The sequence below is a fragment of the Trifolium pratense genome, linkage group LG7 (genome assembly GCF_020283565.1).
Source record: "Trifolium pratense cultivar HEN17-A07 linkage group LG7, ARS_RC_1.1, whole genome shotgun sequence".
Classification (NCBI taxonomy): domain Eukaryota; kingdom Viridiplantae; phylum Streptophyta; class Magnoliopsida; order Fabales; family Fabaceae; genus Trifolium; species Trifolium pratense.
The window spans coordinates 25054849-25072895 of record NC_060065.1 but is presented as its reverse complement, the minus strand read 5'-3'; the positions used below and the strand labels follow the sequence as shown (position 1 = coordinate 25072895).

The window sequence follows — 18047 nt, the reverse complement described above, 5'->3', positions numbered from 1 at the left end:
TAATGTTCGGAATTCCTCTAAATTCAAAAGTCTTTAGACTATTTGAAAGACATGTGGGAGTTATTTGTGGTCCCATCCACCCCTTGTTTCCGGCCTCTTTTTCTTTGGAGAATCTTTTAATGTTTTTCTGCATATAATTATTAGTGAATTATAAGTGACTAAATTTCCACAAGAATTGCAGACAAAAATTTTCTTTGGAGTGTAATTTTCATTAAACAAAAGGAAAATATATAATACTAATTTATCTTCCCTTGTTGATTGAAAAGAGATATGTTATTATAAAAGAAAGAAGTATACTTGTGTTGAGGCAAAATGCAAAATCCCAATTTGATGTTTTAAAGATAACAAATATCTTAATTATATTTTAAATGTAATTCTGATCTCATTGTTATCTAACAAGTGCTCTTGAGTGTTTTAATTAGTCAGGAACAATTAAGCTTCTAATCTCAATGATATTCATTATGTTTTGGCAAAAAGAGAAGCTTCAGGATCAGTCTGAGAATGATCTCTGGTTTAAGTGCAACATTCTCCTCATGAACAAGAATAAATGCAAAAGCACTTATTTCATTAAGTCAACCATATACAAGACAAAGAAGCACTTTATCTTGGTTTTAACTCACAAGATCACAACAGTTCATGAACAATTAAGGCAAGGAATAAGTTGGAAAGAAAGTGACTTTCCTCTTTGGACAAAGTTAATGATCAAGCATGTGCAACATGATAAATTCTCAAGGCATCATCTAATCAGGTGTATCAAGAGTGTTTGGACAAGAATTACATAGACCAATAAGGATGAGACAACACACATTCAACTCATAGTTGTCATGTACCTTCAATGTCATTATTTAATGAACATTCTCCAAGAAATTAATTCTTAATCAAGAAAAGGAAGTACATGGAAAGGACAAGTGAATAGTTATGCAAGGACATCACAGCTGCATTCCCTTCACACTACAGCTGGCCACAGGTCTGCATCATTTTCCATTTGAAGATCAAGTGCAAAAATCGCCCAGATTGGAGAACGATCTCAGAATGATGCTGAGAATGACTGTCCTTTGCTTTTGAAGTTGCAAGCTCATCTACAGCTGGCCAAAACGTGCCTAAATGATCTATAACGAATATACTTGGTGAGGAAGCAATGAACAACTATCTACAGCCCATTGCAAGCTGTCATTTTGGCCCTTTTAAGTGAAAATATGAAGAACAGCAGGGAGAACGTTCTGAGAAAGATCAGTTTGAGCTTATCCACTCAACAATTCAGCATGAGCTGTCTATTTTGAATCAACTAGCCGTTGGAGAACTTCCTTTGGGACCAAGGAACTGAAGACTCAAGGTTCAACTATAAAAGGAAGGCTTTGGCAACATTGAAGAGCAAGAGTTTTAGCTACAACAATCAATCTACTTGTCTTTGTGATACAAGTTTTCAAGCTCTTCTTTGAAGATCTCTTTCACTCCATATATTGTAATATCATACTAGGATCAGTATCCATTTTGAGTGAACAAAGAGAGATTTTATTGTAACTAGCTTTTCAACTTAGTTTGAGTGAGAAAGCTTTAAGATCCAAACCATTATCAATATTGTAAAGATTGGCTCAAGTCAATACGTAACTATTGATTGAGTGACACCTCATAAAGTCTAGGAAAGACTTAGGTAGATCAAGCAAGTGAAGCTTGGAAGATTGTGATCTTGGATTAGATCAAAGAAGAAGTGTATCTTGAGATCGGTAGAATCTCTTAGTGGACAATCTCACAGGAGCGTGGGGACTGGAGTAGCCCATACTATTAAGGGGTGAACCAGGATAAAATTATTGTGTCTTTTCTCTCCCTTAAACTCATATTAATTTTGTGCAAACACTAACACACACAAATCACTTATTGTTTTTGTTTGCAGCTCAGAGATCGTTCTAAGATCATTCTCCTAACTTATATTATTTATTCTGAGATCATTCTAACGTATGTTTTGATATCTAATTTTTAAAAGGACAATTTTTAAAGGTTCACAATTCAAACCCCCCTTTCTTGTGAAAAACTTTGCTACTTCAATTGGCATCAGAGCTCTGCCTCTAAGGTTGAGCATCTAACAAGTGCTAGAGGAAAAGATTCAGGAAGGAAGTAATGAATAAAAGCGCAAAGTTTATATCAGAAGGAGGATCTTCACATAGGCCACCACTATTTGAAGGAGATGACTACTACTATTGGAAAGACAAGATGGAACTATTTCTTAGATCACAAGATACGCACATGTGGACAGTGATTGAAGTTGGTGACTATATATACTCCATTAGTAAAAGACTCTACTACTCCAAAGACAAAAGATGAAATGACAACTCAAGAAGCAGATAGGGTACTTCTAAATACTAAAGCTCAATTATTTATTAAAAGTGCTTTGTGTAGGGAAGAATATGACAGGATCATGGAATGCAAAACGGCCAAAGAAATGTGGACAACACTCCAAACTCACCATGAAGGAACAAGTCGTGTCAAGGAAACAAGAATTGACATTGGTGTTAGAAAATTTGAGCTATTTGAAATGAAGGAAGATGAATCAATTGATCAGATGTATGGAAGATTCACAATTATCATAAATGAACTTAACTCATTAGGGAAGAAATTCTCTATACATGAAAGAGTAAGAAAAGTGATTAGATGCTTACCAAATAGTTGGAGACACATAGTAACAGCAATCACAGAGTCAAAAGATCTCACTGAGGTTAAATTAGAAGATCTCATTGGATCTTTAAAAGCTCATGAGTCCATTCTCCAGGAAGACAAACCTATGAAAAACAAGATGATTGCATTAGATTCACAGACTAAAGAACGTTCTAAGAACAAAGAAGCAGTGGAGGAAGACAACAAGTTTCTTCAAGAAGATGATGAAGAAGAGTTAGCATTTTTATCCAGAAGGATACAAAAGCTAATGATGAGAAGAAATCAGATTAAGAAGAACTTTCCACCAAGAAGAAATGGATCTAAACCAGAAGTAGATATCAGCAAAATACAATGCTATGGATGCAACCAATTTGGACACTACAAGAATGAATGTCCTAAACAAAAGAACTCTCCTTACAAATCCATGATGGCAACCTGGGATGAGTTAGATGAAGTACAAGAAGCAGAAGAAGAACAAGAAGCTAATGTATGTCTCATGACAAATGCAAACATTGAAGAGGTAACTCTAGATCCTTGTTCATCTTGTCAAAAAACTGAACATCTCTTTGATAATCTTTTATATGACTCTCAAATTCTAAATTCTAAAAATGGTCAACTTAGAGATGAAGTCACTAAGTTAACTAAAGAAAGAGATGAATATAAATCTGATAATGATATAATGAAACAGATAATCAAAAATATGCAACTTGCACATGATGGACTTTCTAAGCAAATTAAAGAACTTAGAGACAATAATAAAATGAAAGAATGTTCTATGATTCAAAAAGAGAATATCACTTTAAAACAAAAAGTGTCTAAACTTGAAAAAGATTTAACAAAGTTTGTCAGCACCACAGAAACTTTTGAAAATATATTGGGATCACAAGGTAATTCATATAATAGAACTGGATTGGGATACAAACCTTTTCAAAATAAGAAACTAATTGAAAATGTTTTTGTTCCTCATAAAGAAAAAAGATTTCAAAAATATAAATGCTCATTCTGTCACAAGGATGGACATCTTGAACCATTTTGTTTTAAAAAGAAATCTCTTTATAGATCAGAACATTCTCAGAACAATCTAAAAAAAGATTTTTATTCAAAACCTCCTTATAAGAGATCATCTTATCAATATAAGAAGATGCCTTATAAGAGTACTAACCTTCAAGGACCCAAAAAATTATGGGTACCTAAGAATTTATTAAATTCAAATACAGGAATGTCATCTAGCAATGAAGAAAAAGCCTTGGTACTTGGACAGTGGTTGCTCAAGACATATGACAGGAGATAGACAAAGCTTTCTTTCATTTGACAAGAAGGAAGGAGGAACAGTTACCTTTGGAAACAATGAAAAAGCAAGTATAAAAGGTAAAGGTACTATTGGTAAGAATAATTCTGCAAAAATTGAAAATGTTCACTATGTAGAAGGACTTAAACATAACTTAATTAGCATTAGTCAATTATGTAACAATGGTCTTGAAGTTATTTTTAGATCCCATACTTGTGAAATAAAACAATCTGACAAAACTCTTTTCTATGGATCAAGAATAAAGAATGTATATGTCATATACTTAGATGAACTGCCTACTGAATCCTGCTTTGTTTCTCTTGAAAAAGACAAATGGATTTGGCATAAAAGGGCTGGACATATAAGTATGAAGACTATGTCAAAACTCTCTAAACTTGATCTAGTTAGAGGCTTACCTGATATTAGTTTTGACCTAGATAAAGTGTGTGAATCTTGTGCAAAGGGTAAACAAGTTAAAAGTAGTTTTAAACCAAAAGATTTTGTTTCAACAAAAAGACCTCTTGAACTACTTCACATAGATTTATTTGGACCTGTCAAAACTACTAGTCTTGGTGGCAAAAATTATGGTTTTGTCATAGTTGATGACTTTTCAAGGTTCACTTGGGTGTTATTTTTAAAACATAAAGATGAATCTTTTGAAGCTTTTAAAACATTCTGTTTACAAGTTCAAAATGAGAAAGGTACCAATATTGTCTCTATAAGAAGTGATCATGGAGGAGAATTTGAAAACTCTCACTTTGAATCATTCCTAAACAATAATGGTATATCTCATAATTTTTCTTGTCCAAGAACTCCTCAACAAAATGGAGTTGTTGAAAGGAAAAATAGAACTTTACAAGAGATGGCAAGAACTATGATAAATGAATCAAATGTTGAAAAATATTTTTGGGCTGAAGCCATCAATACTTCTTGCTACATCTTGAACAGGGTTACCATAAGAAAAATTTTGAATAAGACACCCTATGAACTTTGGAAAGGAATTAAACCAAATATTTCCTACTTTCATATTTTTGGATGTTATTGTTACATTTTGAATATCAGAGACAACTTAGGTAAGTTTGATTCCAAATCAGATAAGGGAATATTCTTAGGTTACTCTCTAACCTCAAAAGCTTATAGAATATACAATTTGAAAACACAAGCTCTAGAAGAAAGCATGCATGTCAAGTTTGATGAATATGAAGATATATCATATACCAACACCTTTAATGATGAAGAAGAAGTAAGGAATGAACAAAGTAATGATGAGAATCAAGAACCTACAGCTCAAGGACCTCCAAAGACTTGGAGAACTGTTGGTTATCATCCACCATAACAAATTATAGGGAATACTGAAGATGGTGTAAGAACTAGAAGGGCTTTACTGAACAAGGAGAATAATCTGGCAATGATCTCTCAGATAGAACCAAGATCAATAAATGAAGCTATCACTGATGAATCTTGGACTGAAGCCATGAAAGAAGAACTCCTGCAATTTGAAAAGAATGAAGTTTGGAATCTAGTACCACTTCCACAAAATCACTCAATCATTGGAACAAGGTGGGTCTTCAGAAACAAACTTGATGAAAATGGTAAGGTAATAAGAAATAAAGCAAGACTTGTAGCTCAAGGATATAATCAACAAGAAGGTATTGATTATGATGAGACTTTTGCTCCAGTGGCTAGATTAGAAGCCATTAGAATTTTACTTGCATATGCTTCACACAAATGTTTTAAACTTTTTCAAATGGATGTGAAAAGTGCTTTTCTAAATGGTTTTTTAAATGAAGAAGTTTATGTACATCAACCTCCTGGGTTTATTGATCAACAAAAACCTAATCATGTTTTTAAATTAACCAAAGCTCTTTATGGACTAAAACAAGCTCCAAGAGCTTGGTATGAAAGATTAAGCTCATTTTTACTTGAAAATGGTTTTTCTAGAGGAAAAATTGACACTACACTTTTTAGAAAAATTGATAAACATGATTTACTTATTGTACAAGTATATGTTGATGATATTATATTTGGTGCTACTAATGAAAAGTTATGTGAAGAATTTTCTGAACTTATGCAAAGTGAATTTGAAATGAGCATGATGGGAGAACTTAGTTTCTTTCTTGGCTTGCAAGTCAAGCAACATGAAAATGGAATTTTCATCAGTCAAGAAAAATATATAAAGGATCTTCTCAAGAAATACAAGATGAATGAGGCCAAGATAATGTCAACACCAATGCATCCATCAACAAGCTTGGACAAAGATGAAAAAGGAAAAGATGTATCTGAAAAGGAATATAGGGGAATGATTGGATCTCTCCTATATTTAACTGCAAGTAGACCAGACATTGTCTTCTCAGTAGGTCTATGTGCTAGATTTCAAACATCACCAAAGGAATCTCACCTAACTGCAGTAAAAAGGATCTTCAGATATCTAGTTGATACACCATATGTTGGTCTTTGGTACCAAAATAAATCACATTTTGAGTTAAAAGCATTTTGTGATGCTGATTATGCTGGTGACAAAGTTGAGAGAAAAAGCACCAGTGGAGCATGTCAATTTCTTGGAGAAGCTCTTGTAAGTTGGTGTTGCAGAAAACAAAACACCATAGCACTTTCAACAACTGAAGCAGAGTATGTATCTGCAGCAACTTGTTGTTCTCAGGTAATATGGATCAAGAATCAACTTGAAGACTTCTCATTAAGGTACACAAAAATCAAAATCTTATGTGATAACACTAGTGCCATTAATTTATCAAAAAACCCCATTCAACATTCTAGATCAAAACATATTGAAATCAAACATCACTTTATTCGTGATCATGTCAACAAAAATGATGTTGAATTAGTTTTTATTGATACTGAAAATCAGTTAGCTGATATTTTTACTAAGCCATTAGTTGAGGAACGTTTCAATTTTATCAAAGAAAAATTGAAAATCATCAAAAATCCAAACAAAGTGTGAAAAATTAAAATTTTCAAACGATCTGAGAACGTTCTCAAATCTGGGCATAAGGAAATATTTGAATTCTTTTTCAAACGGTCTCTTCCTTGGTTTTAGCCTTCTTTAATTAATGATAAGCATTAAAGAAGATATGTTTACCTTCTCCTCATTGGCTTAACACGATTGATCTCTCTCTCTCTCTCCTTTTTCTTTTCTAAAATCAAGTACAACCAACTATTCATCTCTTCAATCAAGTACACCTAGTCTACTAACACTCTTCCTCCTTCCCAAGCTTCCACCTCTTTTTATACTCACCTAAACTCATCAGTTTATCACATCATCTTCATCCAATTATCTCTTCTGTTTTTTCAAAAAAAATGGCACGAACAAAGAACCCAGGAAGAAGAGCTCCATTTCCACCATTACCCTCATCCTCATCAAACTCTTCATCCTCATCAGATACCTCTGATTCCTCAAACCCTCAAACCTTTGATCAATCAAATTTTTATGATCTAAATGAACCCTTAGATCTTCAACCTCTTTCTCAAATTTTCCCACCGAAATTAATTGAACCTCCTGCACAATCAATTAATGAACCTCCTGCTGAACCAACTGATGTACCTTCTGAGAACGATCCCTCAGAAGAAGAAACCATTCAACTTACCCAGAAACCTAACCCTAAAACTGATGGTACCACCACTCCTAAACCTACCATTGTTGTACCAAGTCAAGCTGAAACTCCACCAATCGTTTTCAAATCTAAGAAAGCCAAATCTTATGATTCTTCAAAAATCAGAAGATCATCTCGTATTATGTCTGGAATTGGTACAGGAAAGAAACCTGTTGTTGACAACACTGTACACACCATTCATGATTCAGATTCTGATAAAACCATCTCAGATTCTGAACTTGAAAAAATTGTGCTTGAACCTCTCACCTCATCAAAATCTGTACCTGCAAAACATTCACCTGTTTCAATCAAAAAGGGTTCTGCTACTGCTGTCAAAGCCCCTAAGAAAAAGAGCTTACCTAAAAGGAAAAGACCTCAAGGAGAGCTGCTTGAAGTTCCACTCATTCATCAAGAAGAAGAAGCTAAGTTTGATCAATATTGGAAAATCAAACCTGTTGCTTCTGGAAGAGTTTATGATTTTGAAGAAATTGCTAAGGGAGGAGTAGACTTGCTGAAGTTTGTGGAACCACAAGGATGGACAAAATTTTTCCAGATGAAAGATACCACAATGCCTCTGTTGGTACAAGCATTCTATTTCAATGCCAAGATACATCCTGACAAAGATTTGATCATCTCCAACATCAAGGGAGTCGAAATCCATGTTACAGCAGACTCAATAAGTAGGCTACTTGAAGTGAAGAGAAATGGAGAAACTCTGTATGGAAAAGACTGGTATGCTGCTCGGAACATAAGCAAAGATGATCTAATTGTTGAGATGTTCACTGCTGAAGGAGCTTACAAGGAGCAACCACCATCATCTATGCTGAAGAAGGAATTTAAAATCTTCCACAACATGTGTCAACATTCCTTCTTTCCTAGGACAGGAAGCAAAGATAAGGTAACTGATAATGATCTACTTGTCATGTATCATCTATCTAAAGGTATTCCACTTGATTTACCTTATTTGATTCTTCAACACATGATCACAATTGCAAATTCTGGAATCAAAAAGATAGCCTTACCTTATGGAATGTTACTCACTAGGATTTTTAGAGATAACCATGTAGATGAGTCTAAACAACTCTTTGATAATCAATGGTTTACTTTTGGAACAAAAAATCTGAGTCACATGAAAAAGGAAATCACTCCTGGCAACACCTCTACTGATATTGGAAACAAAAGGAAGAGAATTGATCCTGATAACAACCTGGATATGCTTGCTAGAGCATCTGGAGAACAATCTGAGAATGTTCTCCTAACTGGTGAAAATGTGGATATTCACACCACCATCTCTGATACACAGCCAATCAATTTGAATACATCTTTGAATCTTGGACCAACTTTCTCTAATGAAGTAGAAACTTCATCTCAACAAGCTGGAAAGATTCTCCAAGGATTTCATTCTACAACTGCTCCATTCAATACCTCTGTGTTTTCACCACTTATGTCATCATCTCATGGAAGCCTGCAATCCATGTTTAGCACTGATTTTGTAAGGAATCTAATGACTTCCAACAGCCCTGATCCATCACAAATACCTGTTCCCATCTTTTCTGCTGGTACACTACCATCTTTACCAAACTCTTTTGCAACTTTGGACTCTTTTTGCTCCTCTGCAAATGCTGCTGCTGCTACTTTGTCTATGCCTGCTGGTTTTGAAGGAAATTTTCAACATGAGGCTGGTACTTCCACTGATCCCAGGCCTCCCAAACGTACCAAGATTGAAAAGAGAATGTCACGGATGAGAAAGGATTTAACTCAGCTGATGAGAGGCATGTCAATGCAAAATGACATGTTAATGTATATTATGCTTGAGTTTCAGATCATGAGAAACTGGTTGAATGAGTGTGTTTGTACTCCTCTTCAGATTGTTCCACCTCCTCCAAATCCACCACCACCTGTTGAGCCATTCCCATAACCTGAAAACTCCACATCCTCTGATGATTCCAGCCCCACCATTCCTGAATAACTTCTGCTGCAACCCTCTTTTTTCTACCCTTTTCAATGATGACAAAGGGGGAGAATGATTTGAGAAAATGAGGGGGAGATTGAACTTGTCTTTTAGAATGCTTAATCATGTTTTAATTTACCTGTTTAGAGGATTAGATATTTTGGGAAGTTCCTTTTGCTGCTATAAGAACTTCTCCTACTATGTTTTTATTTTCTAAACTAGGATTTATGTTTTACCTTTTTCTTGAATCATTATGTGTTAATCATGAACTAGAAATCATGTTGGATTCTCACTTTGTGAGCTTGATGATTAATGAAATCTATTTTGATTCATATTATGTGTTTTTTGCTCAATTCTTTATGCTTAAGCAATTATGAAAATTGGATGCTTGAATTGAGGGGGAGCTTGAAAATTAAAACACTAAACAATTTATTTGTGTTTACTAAATTGATTATATCAGAATCCCATTTTTAAAACATAATTCAAGAAGTTTGTCATCATCAAAAAGGGGGAGATTGTTGAGGCAAAATGCAAAATCCCAATTTGATGTTTTAAAGATAACAAACATCTTAATTATATTTGAAATGTAATTCTGATCTCATTGTTATCTAACAAGTGCTCTTGAGTGTTTAATTAGTCAGGAACAATTAAGCTTCTAATCTCAATGATATTCATTATGTTTTGGCAAAAAGAGAAGCTTCAGGATCAGTCTGAGAATGATCTCTGGTTTAAGTGCAACATTCTCCTCATGAACAAGAATAAATGCAAAAGCACTTATTTCATTAAGTCAACCATATACAAGACAAAGAAGCACTTTATCTTGGTTTTAACTCACAATATCACAACAGTTCATGAACAATTAAGGCAAGGAATAAGTTGGAAAGAAAGTGACTTTCCTCTTTGGACAAAGTTAATGATCAAGCATGTGCAACATGATAAATTCTCAAGGCATCATCTAATCAGGTGTATCAAGAGTGTTTGGACAAGAATTACATAGACCAATAAGGATGAGACAACACACATTCAACTCATAGTTGTCATGTACCTTCAATGTCATTATTTAATGAACATTCTCCAAGAAATTAATTCTTAATCAAGAAAAGGAAGTACATGGAAAGGACAAGTGAATAGTTATGCAAGGACATCACAGCTGCATTCCCTTCACACCACAGCTGGCCACAGGTCTGCATCATTTTCCATTTGAAGATCAAGTGCAAAAATCGCCCAGATTGGAGAACGATCTCAGAATGATGCTGAGAATGGCTGTCCTTTGCTTTTGAAGTTGCAAGCTCATCTACAGCTGGCCAAAACGTGCCTAAATGATCTATAACGGATATACTTGGTGAGGAAGCAATGAACAACTATCTACAGCCCATTGCAAGCTGTCATTTTGGCCCTTTTAAGTGAAAATATGAAGAACAGCAGGGAGAACGTTCTGAGAAAGATCAGTTTGAGCTTATCCACTCAACAATTCAGCATGAGCTGTCTATTTTGAATCAACTAGCCGTTGGAGAACTTCCTTTGGGACCAAGGAACTGAAGACTCAAGGTTCAACTATAAAAGGAAGGCTTTGGCAACATTGAAGAGCAAGAGTTTTAGCTACAACAATCAATCTACTTGTCTTTGTGATACAAGTTTTCAAGCTCTTCTTTAAAGATCTCTTTCACTCCATATATTGTAATATCATACTAGGATCAGTATCCATTTTGAGTGAACAAAGAGAGATTTTATTGTAACTAGCTTTTCAACTTAGTTTGAGTGAGAAAGCTTTAAGATCCAAACCATTATCAATATTGTAAAGATTGGCTCAAGTCAATACGTAACTATTGATTGAGTGACACCTCATAAAGTCTAGGAAAGACTTAGGTAGATCAAGCAAGTGAAGCTTGGAAGATTGTGATCTTGGATTAGATCAAAGAAGAAGTGTATCTTGAGATCGGTAGAATCTCTTAGTGGACAATCTCACAGGAGCGTGGGGACTGGAGTAGCCCATACTATTAAGGGGTGAACCAGGATAAAATTATTGTGTCTTTTCTCTCCCTTAAACTCATATTAATTTTGTGCAAACACTAACACACACAAATCACTTATTGTTTTTGTTTGCAGCTCAGAGATCGTTCTAAGATCATTCTCCTAACTTATATTATTTATTCTGAGATCATTCTAACGTATGTTTTGATATCTAATTTTTAAAAGGACAATTTTTAAAGGTTCACAATTCAAACCCCCCTTTCTTGTGAAAAACTTTGCTACTTCAACTTGCAAATTTACAAAAATAATCTTATTAAATATAATAAAGAATTTTAATATTTTGCAAGAATAAATGCTTATTTAAATTTATAAAATTGATTTTTAAAATAAGAAACTATTGGGTCGTGAGGGGTCTGAGAATCATCGCATTAAACTTTGAATAATCACATAAGTGAGTTCGACAGAACATTTTGACCGAAAACCTTAAGACATTAGATTTATGGATCCTTTTATTTATAAAATGATCAACATCTATTTTTTTTATTTAATATAAGACTCAACGATCAGACTTGAAATATCAACCGAAACATGTAAAATTAATATTAATATTAGACTTTCTCCTAATTATATTAAAAATTCAGTATTTTAGGGGTTAGTTTAGTGCAAAACTGAGATTTTTACCGGTTAGTCTAAGGTAAAACTGAGATTTTTTTGTTCAAAACTGAGATTTTTGTTTAAATGAGATTTTGCCAAGACTTCATAAATTTTCTGGCTCCGCCACTACTAGATATTATACATTTGTTTTGTAGTTCAGCTTTTCCCGATCTTTGTTCGTCTTGTGCATAAACCGGATATTAATAATAATATATTTGCCGTCCAAAACAAAAATATCATACATACCTGAACGACTAGAACCTTGAGTGTAGGAGTTTTTTGTAGAACCCTTATTATCAAATCCATATTGCAATATTGTGTTATTCCAATCCACAAATAATGTAAACTGCGAAACGGAAGAAGCTGCGACTTGTGAAGATTTTCCTTCTCCTTGATGAACTACATGCAAAACAAAATAAAGAAAAGAGAACTTTATATTATGTTATATATAGAACATATATATTATAAATTAAAATCTAATTAATTATGAAACTTACTTTAATTATTTCAGAATATCCAGTGGAGGGTTTCAAAGGCTCTGTATAATTTAGGCATAACCTCTTTAAGAATGGCAAAGAGAATCTGAGGAAGTCAAGACCAATGTATTGTTCTAAACCAAGTTCCTCTAAATGTGGACATCCATATATAAGCTCATATAGAGGTATAAAATCTTTAATATCAAGTACTGAAACTATACATAAAGTGATATGAAGAATCTTTAGTGATGGCAAATAAGGGCGAAAGGAAGAGAGTAATGTTTGAAATTTAAAAGGACTCCCCAATTTTAAGACCACGAGTGATTCTGATCTGAAAAGCTTATGTGGCAAAATTATGTTTCCATTATATTTAACCAACTTCAAGTCAAGTTCCATGACATCCAGGTCTAATGCCTTCAAGATCCACAAATCAAAATTAGAGTGATCAGTTTGGCTATATTTAAGACGATGGATCTTAAGTTTTTTTATATTTTGAGTACGTCTACAGAAAATTGCGTTTACAAAATTGTTTTCTTTTTTGTTTTGAAGCTCGAAGTGAAGGTTAGGAGCCATGGTGTACAACGATTTCCATCTTTTGGATAGAACACTTGTTTTGCATGCGTCCTTTGTTAAAAGGAAAGATAAAATATGACATATCAACTCATCTGGAAGATTGTTTATAAGTCCATCACCAACTTTTTCAGAACAAAATCTTTTTGATTGTTGATCTTCTGCCATCTTCTCTAATTATTCATATGAGCTGTAGTAAGTTTCAATTGAATAATAACAAGTTAAAAAATGGTTTTGAGCTAATGAAAATAGCATATGCTAACTTCTTTTTTTTTATATCAATGAAGACATAGGTCGGAAAAGGAAACAAGATTACAACGACAGGAATGATACAAACCATCTATCATGAAATAACATAAAATACTAATTTAACTCAAACAACCATCATAAACTATATCATTATAATCTAACATATTATTTATATTAGCCAAACCATCCGCACCTTGATATCATTAAGGTTAAACATTTATTTTTAGAAAAAGTGTTTTAGAAACATGCACCTTAAGGTATATCTAACTATTTTCAAGTTCTAATTTGCTAACACACATCTTCACAAAAGAAATAGGGAAAAACGAGGCAATCACAAACAAATTATAAGGATTAAGAATACTATAGAATAGCTATAAGGTTTCGTCAAATAAAATAGAAAAGGAAGAATTGTATGTACTAGAAACCTTTTGAAAAATCCTAAGATTAGAAATCTTAGAATCCTTTAGTGGATTGATGAAATATAATGGAATGGAACGGGGCGGAATAGGGTGGAGTGGAATGGAATAAATCTTCCATTTTATTGTTTGGATATTTTAGAAAGGAAAAAAACAAAATTGAAGGTAAGTGGTGTTATGTGATGGAATCCATTTCATCCTATTTCATTTCATTCCATTATTATTTCACACAGCTAGATAACGGAACATTATTCTATTTCATTCCTTTCCATTTCATTCCATCAATCCAAACACAGCCTTAAAAAAATTTGTGATTCTAAGTTTAGAATAGCACAGCAGGTACTTACTTGATTAGAATCCTTCGGAAAAAACCCCTATTTTTTATTTTTTATTTTTTATTTTATTTTTTAGATAGACTCATATTATTAACGCAGAAGGTCGGCAAACACTTGGTGAATTACAACAGAAGGCACCTCTTATCTATGAAGACTCCGACACGGACACCGCGACACGACACGGGCGACACTGCCCGCTAATGTAAGAAGTACAGGACACCGACAAAGTTACATATTTCTTAAAAAAAGTTTTAAAACAAAGATATAATAATATTTTACCTTTTATTTATCCATCTATTATCGAAAAAACTAAAAATATTGATCAATAAAAGGTAAAATATCTACCTATTTTACCTTTTCTTTACCTTTTCGACACATTTTAACTATATGTCTGATATGTATCAAAGGAGAGTATAAGTAAAAAAATAATTTTTTGGGACACTTGTCCGACATGTGTCGTATGAGTACAAGTGTCTGAGCTATACATACGAGTGTCGGTAACCGACACGTGTCGGACACGGCGACAAGCCTAATAGGTATTGGTGCTTCATAGCCTCTTACAGCCAAACAGACTCCAAAATACACAGAATCAAATTATAAATGAAACACTTGCAATGTAATTAGGGTTTGTTGATAGCTCAATTAGTGAACGAGTCATAAATGGATAAGCCATGAACACCCATTTGGAAGAACAGAAAAATCGAAACATACTGACTGGTAGTAAAGTAATTAAAGTTGGAAACTTTACCTTTTCAATTATGACTAGCTAAGTCTTTTATTGATTAGTCTTTTATTGATTAGGTTCATTAGTTTCTTTGGATCAATTTGACATGTAAATTTCTGAGGATCTTATTATTGCAATTTCAATCTTATCGTTATCCAGTTATTTCTCTGCTTCATGCTTTTATGAATGAAAACCTTATAAATTGTTCTTAAGTATCAATTGATTACTAAATCTAAATGTTGAACTTGAATATAAGATAACTGCTCTGTCAATAATTACTTTGGACATATTGAATTATTCTATTGTGATAGAAGAATTAACTTCGCTAAAACTTCGTATGATTTTAATTTCACCTAAGAAATTAGGGTGTTATTATAGGAAAGAGTTCTTATTCACTGACCATGATTTGAACTATTTTGTTAATTCATCTTAACAACAAAGAGTGAAATTGTAGTATAAGACCGGGTTTATCAAATTTTGATAAGGAAGAGATTCGAGGAACCTAATCAGTTTTAATCGAATTGAAAATCACAAACTTCTATTCTTCCTGTTTAAAAAAGAAACACTTATGCAACCAACCCCCTTTTTTTACATCTTAAATGCAATTAAATCATTTTGTCGAAATTGCACAATTCCTATAGATACAAATTTAATTATTACTTAATGACAATTTGGTACACTTGTCAAATTAGGGGGTGTATTGGATTGGGATTTCATGGGATTTTAAAAGACTTTTTTATGACAAAAAAATCTTGAGGTATTCAATCAAGATTTTTAAAAAAGTTAAATAAATCTTGTGGTATTCAATCAAGACAAATAAGATTTTTTTTTCAGGGCAACAAAATCTGTTGGTATTCAATTGAGATTTGTTCCTACTTTTAAAATGTCCATTGGTATTCAAAAGTCTACCGATTTTGATGGATTCTTGTTTGAAATGGATTTTGAGAGACTTTTTAGTTAAAAATACACTTGACTTTTTACTTTTATCTGTATAAAATTTCTTCTTCTTCTTTATTACTTTCAGAGTTCATCATCACTGCACCCGATTTTTTCTTCTTTTCTTTGTTCACTTTTTCAACAATCTCCCCAAAAGTCTTGAGAATTTTTCAAACTCTTCAAGACTTTTTACTTTCATCATCATTATACCGGTTTTCTTCTTCTTCTTTACCTATCAAATATATTTTTTTGCAAAAAAATATTTTAACAAATTCTACATCTTTTTTACAAAGTTTTGATTAATTACAACGGCAAACAAATTTTTTTCGTCACTCATTCATCTGCTTCTATTTTCCATCAATGGTGGTGGTGGTGATAACCTTTTTATTGGTGATTAGAAAAATATACGTAAAAATGTACAAAAAAAAATAATCATATACATAAAAAAAATGTAAGGTTTTTTTTTAAATCTTTGGATTCCCAAAAAAATATAATTTCTTTTATTAAAATTTATTGATTCTTTTAAAATTTTCCTAATATACAAAAGTTTCCTAATATATAAAGTGTTATGAAATCTTGATTGTAAAAAAGCCTTTTGAAAAAATCTCTTAAAATTCATTCAAATCATGTGTTAAAAATCTTGATTGTAAAAAAGTCTTTGTAAAAAAATCTTTAAAATCTCACAAAATCAATATAGTCCAACAAAATCTCATAAAATCATCAAGACTTTTTTTTGCCAAAATTGTCTCATAAAATATCAATCCAATACACCATCCTTAGTCATCAGATGACTACAAGTAACCTAAGAGCTCGGCATCTGATTTGAATTGCAGCAGTTTTGTGTCTGTGGGTCGCTAGAAATGGCGTTCTCTTTAAAGGAAAGACTGCTATCGGAGACGAGAGTCTTGAGCACATTAAGATAACTTATTGGGGCTAGATCATTGCTCCAAAAAAGCAATAAGTTTAGCTTCTCTTATACTTATACTAACCGGAGAAATAATCCTTTCTCATGCTTTCAAGTGAGATCATTATCCTTGGCTTGTTTATTGCAGGTAGTGGTGATCTCTGGCTATACATGGTGTTGCCCAATTCTTTTATTTTGGTCCCCAGGGGCTGTTGTTATTTGATTTCAGGGTCTGGTGCAGTTTTTTCAGCGTAGAGAGTTGAAGATTTGAGGATGTCAACCATTTAGCCTCTTAGTAGGACTTTGTAGTTTTAATTTAGAGAGTTTGGAATTCTTTTCTTTTGTGGTGCATTGCTGAAAGAGAGCTCTAGTGTATTGTTATTATTGTACCAAATTTGTTCCAACTTCCAACTTTCGAGCACATGATTTGACAGAATATCTCCGCAATGCTTCCTAGAAAATGAATAGTTTTTTCCTGTTATGATGCCAGGTTTGGATATTTTGATGTAAGTTTGAATATACCGCTATATTCCCTTTAATAAAATTTAACATTAATTTTCTACCCAAAAAAAAAATTAACATTAATTTAGCCACCACAATGAAGGCAATAAGATGATTTTAATACCTCCGACATTTTTTTTGTTTTTCAATTTTTTTCAATTAATTCTCATTACACTACTATTACAATAGAATAAACTCAAATAATAAGGAAACTACTTTATGCTTTGGTTGCCCCTATTGCTGAGAACTGATCTTCCTCTGCTTGTGGAGCAGCAGAGCCCTTAAAGAGCAAAATTGCCATACTACCTATACAGAAATATATGAAGCAGCCACAACAATGTGTCACAAATGAACCAAAATCAGTGCCTACAATGCATTGCCAACCAGCTCCATGCACCCTATCAAATTCCTACAATAATTAACAAAACATAAACAATTTTGTCAAAAAAGAAATTCACTAAAAAAATTCAGCTAGTGATGAATTTCACTTTTTCACTAATGAATGTCACAAAATCAATAATCCTTAAGTTTTATTTTATTACCTTCTTTATAAATCGAGCTATCTCAATGGCCTCAGTTACATCATAGAAATCTAGTGCTTTGGATGCTAAATCAAGAGCATCTTGTTGCATAGTTTGAAGCATGTCTGTCTCACCAATCACTGCCTTGCCTTCTAGCATGATGAATTGAATCAAAATTTACTTACCACAAAAAAAAAAAAATTGTGTGCTAAAAATGAAGCTTAAAAGTATGCTACTTTTGTTATTGGTTGTAGAGTGTGTGGATTAAAGATAAAGTGATGGTGGAATTATATA

The 18047-nt window shown here is 33.0% G+C and overlaps 2 protein-coding genes across 2 annotated transcripts; both read right to left on the bottom strand.

Annotated features, from left to right (window-relative positions):
- Window positions 1–12075: 12075 nt before the first annotated feature.
- On the bottom strand, window positions 12076–13335 carry LOC123896118 (F-box/LRR-repeat protein At2g42720-like). Its single transcript, XM_045946550.1, has 3 exons — window positions 12619–13335; window positions 12368–12520; window positions 12076–12087 (listed from the first exon to the last, which is right to left on the bottom strand). Exons 1-3 carry the CDS (start codon window positions 13333–13335, stop codon window positions 12076–12078), a joined length of 882 nt encoding a protein of 293 aa, XP_045802506.1.
- Window positions 13336–17330: 3995 nt separating this feature from the next.
- Window positions 17331–18033, bottom strand: LOC123897765 (dynein light chain 2, cytoplasmic). Its single transcript, XM_045948541.1, has 2 exons — window positions 17775–18033; window positions 17331–17641 (listed from the first exon to the last, which is right to left on the bottom strand). The coding sequence occupies exons 1-2, from the start codon at window positions 17910–17912 to the stop codon at window positions 17450–17452; spliced, it is 330 nt and encodes a 109-aa protein (XP_045804497.1). The 5' UTR covers window positions 17913–18033; the 3' UTR covers window positions 17331–17449.
- Window positions 18034–18047: the final 14 nt, after the last annotated feature.

Coding starts and splice junctions, on each gene's coding strand:
- LOC123897765 (XM_045948541.1), bottom strand. CDS start 17,912: ATGCTAGAAGGCAAGGCAGTGATTGGTGAGACAGACATGCTTCAAACT. Junction 17,642..17,774: donor TAGCTCGATTTATAAAGAAG/GTAATAAAATAA, acceptor TAATTATTGTAG/GAATTTGATAGGGTGCATGG.
- LOC123896118 (XM_045946550.1), bottom strand. CDS start 13,335: ATGGCAGAAGATCAACAATCAAAAAGATTTTGTTCTGAAAAAGTTGGT. Junction 12,521..12,618: donor GATATTCTGAAATAATTAAA/GTAAGTTTCATA, acceptor TTTTGCATGTAG/TTCATCAAGGAGAAGGAAAA.